Below are 9,202 nucleotides of genomic sequence, written 5' to 3'. Positions count from 1 at the left end.
CAACAATGCCTCTGCAGCTGTGACTTTAGGTCAGTTCACTGCATCAGGCAAATCTTGCCTAATAGGTCCCTGCTGAGGTTCATTTTGCTGCGTAGTTTCAAATACAGGCTTTCTGTGTCATTACATATGGAAAATATGTAAACCAAGAAACCTCCCCTGTCACTGGATATTGCATTTTCTTTCACTGAAGGAGTGAGGTGAGAACAGGAAGTCACAAAAGAAATAAGAAAGTAAAGTAAAAGTGTAGGAATGCAAGAGAAGAAGAGAAACGTGAGGATTTAGCAGGTAATTAGCTTTCCAGTATCAGTCCAGTAATGACATTATTATCTCCCTGTGCAGCTACTGCCTGCCTGCCTGCCCCATTAACTCAGGTGAGAGATAAACCTGATGGAGAAACAGGAAGTAGTTAGTGGGAGATGAAGAAGAGATTAGAGTTTTGCTACTGAAAAAGGAGACTGGTATCATGTGGTTTTACAATTTCAAAGCTGTCACCCCCCAGGCAGAAAATGTTTTCTGGGTGAACCAAACATTAGATGTGAAGTTGTGTTACCTGAAAGGAGGATGGAGAGTAAAAGCAAAGGGAAATGGAAACACACATTTACCACCCAGTTTGCTTTATTGGCACTGAGGACAATGAGCCACAACGTATGTAACTGAACAGATTATAAGTTAAAGAAATAGGTTTTCAAAGTGCCACACAGTGATGGAAGAAGTACTCAGATCCTTTACTAAGTTAAATTGCCAATACAACAATGTAAAAATACTCCATTACAAGTATTACAAGTCCTGCATTCAACGTTTCACTTAAGTAAAAGTACAAGTATATCATCAGTAAAATGTTCTGACAGATGTGACACAGACGAGCTGTGAGGTGATTAATGGTACAGAAGAAAGAAAAAGTTCTTCACTTAAGTTTGTATTTATATATCGTTATTAATAACTAGATATCACTTTTTGTAAGTGTCACAACCCAAAATCTTGAAAGTTAGAAATAAAGTACACTTAGTTACTTTCCACCTTCCATTCAAGTTGTCAGTCAGTGTTTCACTTGAAGATTTAAAATAGAAAATGAATTTGATGACAGTGACAGTTGACACCCACAGTCCTTTATTGTTAACAGCCGTTTATATAGTCATAAATATAAATGAATGTCATGTGAGACGTGAGGTAAATGTCTGATCCAGACATTTAAGTACATATGCCTTTTATTTGAAAGCCCCAAACCCATTCCAGGCTTATTTACATTGTCAAAATATGACATTTTTGGATATTAAATAGATTTATTATTATTACTTAACACATATTCAGTAAAAATGAGGAATTATTTCCAAGTGAAAAGGGATTTTATTGTACAGCGGTTTGTCTGAAATCCATGCTACACTTGGCCTGAAGAACGTGAAGAGTCAGCATTTACTATTCTCAGGCTATCGATCACTCATCATCATCATCATCATCATCATCATCATCATCATCATCATCATCATCATCCTCATCTTCATCCTCCTCCTCCTCATCGTCGCCATCATCCTCCTCATCATTATCGTCACCATCATTGTCATTATCTTCATCATCATCGTCGTCGTCATCATCATCATCATCATCATCATCATCATCATCATCATCATCCTCAGTGTTGACTTTGCCGGAGAGCACATCCTCAATCCAGTCCTCCAGCTCCTGGGGGGTGGGCAGGTCCTCCTCATCGTCCATCTCCATCCACACGCTGTCGGCCTGTTCTCACACACACACACACACACACACACACACACACACACACACACACACACACACACACACACACACACACACACACACACAGGTCAAATAATGTCTGCAGAAGGACAACACAACATTCATGTCACATCAGACAGGTTATTATGCACTCACATCTGTAACATTGACAACTCCAATCTGTGGTCGGAACAGGTCCACTTTGAAGGTTTTCTCCCAGTAGGGGATCAGCTGAAGAGGGTCAGTGAGGAAAAAGAGATAACATTAGAGATGCAGCTTGTGAGCTAACCATATATTTTCTTTTGTTTTGTTATGTCTGTCTGTATTTCCAATCTTCCGGCCTCTGTGTCTGTCGATGCCTGGAGGTGTCACGTCTCACCAAGGGAAAGTCATCAGGGTCTATCCAGATGATGCTGAGGTCAGGTAGGTGGGTGTTGTCTCTGGCCACCTCCTTCAGGATCTCCAAGAACTCATAACCATCTGAGAGCAATTTCACACAACACCAACTGATGGATGGTTTAACACCACTACAGCCAGCTTTCAGTGATCTTAGCTTAGCATAAAGACTGGAGACAGGGGGAAACAGCTAGCCAATCTCTGTCATAATCATTTGTTAAAGTGAAATAATCGTTTTATTATTTCACTTTAATCATTTCTATTTTTAGATTCTTAGCTTCTAATTGTCTCATTTTCATTCCTTACAATAACAAATAGGGGTATAACATATCATGCTCTTACCAGGGTCCTCCTCCTCGGCAAAAGCCACTATGTGGATTCCTTCAATATCATCCTCCTGAGAGGAAGAAGACAAATATAAATGTCAGCTTACTTTAAGTGTCAGGGAAAGCTAAATTTAAAGTTGTTAATGTTGTGTGCAGCTAGACGACGATCAGCACTCACCCAGGTCTCAAACATATCTTCTGCACGTAGCTTTCTCAGAGTTGGCCTGATAATACACTAAAGTTACTGCGTGTATTTATGCAATCAGCCAAAAAAAAAATCTCAAGGGAGCCAGTTAAAAACACATTTGTTGGACTATTTCATTTGACATTGCTCTTTGTTTACCGTCTGTGTTCAGTTATGAATTCCACCAGCTCCTCCTCAGAGTGAGGCTTGCCTGGGATGGTGACCGGCTCCTCCATGAAGGGCTCGTAGAGATCGACCTCGTTCAACTTCAGAGTCAGCTCCTTGGCCACCTGAAGCAACAAAGACAGGTCACTCGAGAGTAATGATGTGTCTGTTTATTTGTTTGTTTGTTACTTACAGCCTTCTCAAACGTGGCAAAGAACTTAATGTAGGGCTGGAAGTGTTCTGCAGCTTCCTTAAATGCTTCATAGTCTGAGGATGAGAACAGAGAGAAGGACGTTATATAAAGTCTTATTAGGTGGTACGTTGTGTTAGGTTATAAGCAACAGGGTTTTGCTGTACTCTTGGTTTCCTGATCACACATCTGTCTGTGCTTTCTTTGGCTGTTGTTTACTCGACATTTGCACATCAGGGAGCGGAAATAGCTGAACTTTGACCTCTGCTTAATGCTCCCACAGTTGGTCAGAAGGGATGTAGCTGCAGTTCATCACCACAAGTAAACTACCCTAGACTCAGTTCTTCCACAGCCTGTGAGATGGGACAGGACAGTGGCAGCTGTGTGTGCAGCAGTGGTAAAAATGGATCTGTAAATCCGTGGAGATGAGGGGGTTAAAACACATTCATGTTATAATGAAGGGCATGAGCCACACAGAGCCATCACAGGCCTATCAAAGTACTGATGGTGTGTTCAGACAGCAAAAAACATATTCATTTTACAAGCAATTCATTCATGCCAACAGCCTCACACACGTTCAGAGTCCTCGCTTTTGAAGTAACCAATGAGGCGAATGTCTTCTTCCATCCTATCAAAGGCTCTCAGCTCCAGAGCATTTCCTATCACCTCCACTGGCTCCTCCAGCAGCTAGAGACAGACGGAAAAAGGAGATAGAAATACTGCAGAAAGTTTGTGACTTTGGCAGGACTGGCGTTGATTCGTGGCAGCAGCTGGGAATCTGCCCTTAAATACTCTACTCACGTCCAACAAGAACTCCACCAGGGTGTTAGCAGAGAGCAAGCCGTCAAACTCAATCACCCGATCAGCCTTAAAAACATACACACTGCCCTCCTCCTCCAGGCCTGAGAGAGAGGGAAATTACATATCAATGCATATATTCAAAGGCTGTTTCTAAGGTTGACTTCTGTGACTGGGGGCAATCATCTTTCAGGACTTGCAAGAATCAATCAGATAAAGGAGGCTAAAAAGAGTTTACGCTGTATTCAGTGCTCACCCAGTTTCTTTGCCACTTTTGTATCTTTGTGAGAGTCGACCATCCCAAACCCAATGTCCTTCTCTTCCACAACCTGAGCTACAAGCTGCAACCAAAAGAAAAAGATCATGAAGGACTAAATGCTGAGAAGAGGACTGAATGCACAAATGTAAAGGGAAAACAAAGCACCGGAAAAAAAAAATCCTAGTTTGGTTAAAACATTCATTGATGCTGCTTCTGTGGAAAAAAGTTAACGGCAGCTTGACTGGTAAGGTCTTAAGTGTCAGGTAAGGTCTTAAGAAAAAGCAGATTAATACCAAAGTTGGCAATATGACAGAGGTGCTCAAGCTACCCAGGGAGACACAGTTACATAATCACTCACACTGTCTTGATCTAAATATAACCAAAGTACAGAGTACATGTAATTGTATTGCCAATTGTTCTGTGACGTACAGTAGGTGAGCAAAGTGAGACCCTCCTGCCAGAAAAGATCCTAACACCAACGGGACAAGCATGTTCACACTATGATTGATGTGTTGTCTTCAATGTGCAGAGAAAAGCTCTGGATGAATAGAGTTAAAGGTATCTTGTAGTATTTTGAGCCCTATGAGGCTGTGCAGCAGTGTTTTTTACAAGTGGGTCCCTGGTTTGTATGGCACACAAGGAGGCTCGTGCATGCGTGTGAGCATGGGATTCCACTGATCTACAGTTCTTGGGAGTAGCGAGCCAACAAACATAAAAATACTCGAGAAACAGCAGTGAGGAAGAATTGTTGCAAGCAAATGTGGATGGAAACGCGCACAATTTAAATCATATCTTTTTGTGTTTACAAGAAGATTCCACAGGGCACCTTTAAGTTTTCAAAGACGAAGTGAACAGATGATAGATTGCAAAACCTTCTGCAAGTTGTAGGCATTTGTGACAAATTAGTAAATATGTTCTGCTCACTTCATACAAGCAAGCACCAGCATGAAGCGGACTGTGATCCTGTTTGTGCATGCTTACCGTACATGAGTGTCTGACTCGAGAGTAACATGGCCCACCTGTGCTGTGTAAAATAAGTGAAGCTAATATCAGGACTGCAAGACTGGGTTCAAATTACCTTCAACAGATCAGACCGCAACTCACCCTCAGCCATGTGTAATATGAGCCAGGGCACAGAGTACACTGGTTCCTTCAAACAGAGGGATTCATTTAATCTATCAATCAGACTTGTATCTGGCTGCTTTGTTCAGCCTGAATACAAAATACCTTCAAGCTGACTTACTTTTGCAACCAAAGGTCAACCAAAATCTGCAACAGAGGAGAGGGTAGCCCTGTCCTTCACATGCATTACTCAAAAACATAATACACATGAGCTCTTGGCCTATTTCTTAATGCGGAGGAGAGCCACAGGGAGAATTAGCCAGATACATGTCTCAGGGATAGAAGCGCGCACTGAATTAAGCTGAAGTTAAACCTAAGTGACAGTGCTGCATCTCACTGGACCATTGTGCACTCGTAGAGCACATATAGATACACACTGACCTTGAAGAAACTCCACATGCAGGAAGTACATGCAATTGGAAAGATCTGCCGTTTTAAATCTCACCAGTTGGCTCTCTGATTATTGTAGCAAAATTTTTTAGATGAGTCTGTTTAATGATAAAAACAATCAAACATTGTCCTTCCCTTTATCTCTTTCAGTGACACCTTTCTTTTTCTCAATCTTTTCCATTTCGACCCTGCTTCTCTCCCTCTGTCCTGTTCCTTTAACTTGGTCACGCACCTCTTCTCCAACTGCTTCCTGCTTTGTTTTCCTCCTCTTAATACTTTACCTCCAGCACCAATTCAGTCATCTGGTGTTGTTTTTGCTGCTCCTTGCTGTCTGGTATGGGCCCATGGTAGAACAGGCACACCATGCTGTGCTTCTTCAAGGCTTTCTTGTAGTTCTTGTCATTGATATCTAGGACCCGGTCTTTCCCATCATACTGTGGAAACTCCAGGCCCTTCTCGGCCGGGGAAAGAGGCATGAGGCTCAGCAGAGGGAGCAGGAACAACCACAGGGAGAGCATGGTCCGCAGCACCCACACACCCCCAAGAGTCAGAGTCTGGTTTTAGCTCAAAACTGTGCAAATGAAAAGGTCACCTAAGCCGTGTCAAAGCAGTAGGGAGATGTAGGAAATGCTGCAGAAAATTTTGGAGGTAAAAGTTGCTCCGTCAGTGGCAGTTCTCAAGCATCCCAAGCTGTGCAAAGAAATCCAACTTCTACAAACATCTTCAGGACCCAGCAACTCTTTTCTCCCACTGTGATCACTCCTTCACGCCCTCTCTCTGCAGACACAAAGGCGAAAGAGGAGTACCGTGAGGTACTGGGGATGTAGATACCATACATAGCAGCAGCTCCTCTCTCCTGCCCGTGCAGGACAGGCCCATTTTTAGGAGACCAGTTGTTAGAATGCTAAAAATAGTACTGCAAGTGAGAAAGAGAGAGAGAGCAAAGGACAACGGTGGGGGGCGGGGGGTGTTTAATAGTGAGTACAGTTCATGCTCCATGTGATGTCTCTTTGAGGGAGTCAGCGATGTGGGAGAAGAGAGTTGAGCCCCCAAGATCTGGGGATTCTGTTATTTTGAGCTGTTTATGTCTGTGAGGACCAAAAAACATGGAAGTGAGGGTTGGTGCTAGTGTAGAAAATAGGGATGTATTTTAAGCTCTGATGCCAACAGGTGTGTAAAGGACAACTCAAACTGTCTGAAGCGGTTGTTCTGCAGATGTGGTCTCAGAGTTTTGCATGTGCACTGTGTCACCTGGCAATCAACTGACCATACTCCTATCTATAAATACCAACACTTGGTTTGATTTGGGTGTGATTTGCTCTGACTCTGTATCATATTGAAGAGCTGAATGTGCCTTCTTGATTTCTCAACAATTCTACTCTTCACAAAACTACACATTGACCTTAAACTGCATATTTAATCTTCACATATTAACTATAGATTAGACTATAGACTCCTTCTTCATCTCCACTCTAGTGCAATAGTTCTCTAGCTGCTTTGAAAAGAGCTTCTTCTGCCCTCTGCAGGTACAAGCTATGTATGAGCTGCTGAATTATGAAAATTACAATAACACCACCATGGTATTTTCTGTAGTTGTCAGAGTATATGTGGAAAATATGGAGTGGCTCAGCTTTTTGAAGACAATATAATGTAATTCTGCAAAATAGAGGAAATAAAAAAACACAAATTGGACGATAATAGATTTGAGGCTCATCTTAACTTTATTTATTATCAATAGTCTTTTTCACAGCAGACATTTTGACATATTGTTGTAGAAAAGCACAGCTGTTACTAATGACATAAGCCATTGTTTATGTTAGTGAGTGACAGTAAGAAAGCATGCACAATAGCAACACCCTGAAACTGAAGCAGCTGAATGGAATCCAGCCATTTTTAGTTTCATTACTTCAGGGTCACAACAGTATGTTTTGCATGAGCATATCATTGTAACAACAATCATGTTTATATAATTAGCAATGTTCAATGACGTTCTCTTCAAAATGTATACCAATGAGCACATTTGAAGATTAGTGGTGGTGTAAATACATCATTAAAGGGCGGGAGGCACTGTCATTGATGTTAATAGATTAAAGATCTGGAGAGCTAAAGATCTTAACCACAATTTAGATGCACAATACTGATAAGACTTTACTATTCTGATTATAAATCTGCATGAGCAACATCTACTGAAAAAGATACTGAGAAAGGACTTCTGTGAAAATAGGTTATAGTTATGCTGCTGCTGACAATGATGATGATAATGTCCCACGTCTCTGTCTGCTTTATCTAGCTGAGAAGTTATTGATGATGTCACTCTGTTGTATCTGAGCAGTCCAGTCCTCCTTGATGTATTGGTGGTAGGGGTCATTAGAGTGCTCTCGCCTCTTGGATTTGACTGTGCTCACCAGGATGGCCACAACAATGAAGGCAAACATGCCAATCATCACCGCCAGATACCAGATGACGTTCCTGAAGTTCTCCTCAGCCATAGTCTTGTCCAAACCGTCGGCTGCAGCTGTCACGTTACGCCTCCAGTTGTCCAGGAAATGATTCAGAGCACTGGTCAGGGATCCCTCCAGGTGAAGGGTCAGGTTGGACCAATCAGATGCACTCATCTAGTTGGAGGGAAAACCAAAGGATGATTTTCTGCTATTTCCATTTTCAAATGCTGATTGGTACATAGGGTATGGCAGTATCTCCCTTTGCCCACTTCATTCCAGTGAAAACACACACACACGTGCGCACACACGCGCGCGCGCACAAACACACACACACACACACACACACACACACACACACACAAACACTACTACAAAGGTGGAATAAAAAGCATCAAATATAAAAGAGGTCTGTACAGGAAATCAGTACTGTGACAGGTGAGTTTTTAAGTAGCATGCAGCAGGTAATAAAGCCCTAAAAAGGCTTGATGATCGGTGCCAAAAATGACCTTAAGTTCCTCCGGACTTATTTTGTCAACTCACTTACCTTGGCACAAGCCCAACCAACCGCATAAAGAAGCTTCTCTATACTGTACCAACCTTTTGGCAGATTTTTGAAGGCCGCGTTGTGAAATTGTCCAGGAGATCAAGACACCTTGGAGTGAAAACAGAGCAAAAATAAGGAGGAACTACCACTGGTTAGTATAAGAATGAACGTAATTAACTCACAGGAACACTGCCGACCACTGCTCAAACTTTGTTTACTTTTATAATCTTTTCTGTTTGACTCAACAGTAGGTTTAGACTTTGTGTGTGTGTGTGTGTGTGTGTGTGTGTGTGTGTGTGTGTGTGTGTGTGTGTGTGTGTGTGTGTGTGTGTGTGTGTGTGTGTGTGTTTGCGTTTGCTGTATGTGTGTGAGGGAAAGATAGTGGGGTGTGACTTTGAAAATGTTAGGTACACAAATGCTGTTATTTCCTCCAGCTGATAAAGAAAAGGGAGTGCTGGAAGTTATAACCTCCAGCGAAAACCATATATATATATATATATATATATATTGACTGGTTGGCTTGGATCTTTATTCCCATGTAATTTCTGATATGCCCACACAGAGGGAGTACCATACAAGGAAAGGTTGTTGTCAGTCTATGGCATTTCCTCTGTAGCTTCCTCTAGGTGGCAGTACACTGCGACCCATTTCAGAGT

General features: G+C 42.0%; 2 protein-coding genes across 2 annotated transcripts; both read right to left on the bottom strand.

Annotated features, from left to right (window-relative positions):
- Positions 1-600: 600 nt before the first annotated feature.
- Positions 601-6,325, bottom strand: casq2 (calsequestrin 2). The gene is made up of 11 exons (XM_070976777.1): positions 5,843-6,325; positions 4,047-4,131; positions 3,794-3,894; positions 3,568-3,679; positions 2,996-3,069; positions 2,797-2,927; positions 2,632-2,677; positions 2,470-2,524; positions 2,111-2,211; positions 1,888-1,962; positions 601-1,731 (listed from the first exon to the last, which is right to left on the bottom strand). Exons 1-11 carry the CDS (start codon positions 6,077-6,079, stop codon positions 1,432-1,434), a joined length of 1,317 nt encoding a protein of 438 aa, XP_070832878.1. The 5' UTR covers positions 6,080-6,325; the 3' UTR covers positions 601-1,431.
- Positions 6,326-7,315: 990 nt separating this feature from the next.
- LOC139340508 (potassium voltage-gated channel subfamily E member 2-like) lies at positions 7,316-8,223 on the bottom strand. The gene has a single exon (XM_070976360.1). It carries the CDS (start codon positions 8,174-8,176, stop codon positions 7,844-7,846), a length of 333 nt encoding a protein of 110 aa, XP_070832461.1. The 5' UTR covers positions 8,177-8,223; the 3' UTR covers positions 7,316-7,843.
- Between the last annotated feature and the right edge of the window lie 979 nt (positions 8,224-9,202).

Source organism: Chaetodon trifascialis, chromosome 12 (assembly GCF_039877785.1).
Source record: "Chaetodon trifascialis isolate fChaTrf1 chromosome 12, fChaTrf1.hap1, whole genome shotgun sequence".
Classification (NCBI taxonomy): domain Eukaryota; kingdom Metazoa; phylum Chordata; class Actinopteri; order Chaetodontiformes; family Chaetodontidae; genus Chaetodon; species Chaetodon trifascialis.
Note: the sequence above shows the minus strand (reverse complement) of the source record. Positions and strands in the feature narration are given on the sequence as shown.

Excerpts from the sequence above, each read along its gene's own strand:
- LOC139340508 (XM_070976360.1), bottom strand. The coding sequence starts at position 8,176 with ATGAGTGCATCTGATTGGTCCAACCTGACCCTTCACCTGGAGGGATCC.
- casq2 (XM_070976777.1), bottom strand. The coding sequence starts at position 6,079 with ATGCTCTCCCTGTGGTTGTTCCTGCTCCCTCTGCTGAGCCTCATGCCT. Across the intron at positions 2,678-2,796 it reads TTCATAACTGAACACAGACG|GCCAACTCTGAGAAAGCTAC; the intron begins GTAAACAAAGAG and ends GTGTATTATCAG. Across the intron at positions 2,212-2,469 it reads TGCCGAGGAGGAGGACCCTG|ATGGTTATGAGTTCTTGGAG; the intron begins GTAAGAGCATGA and ends AATTGCTCTCAG.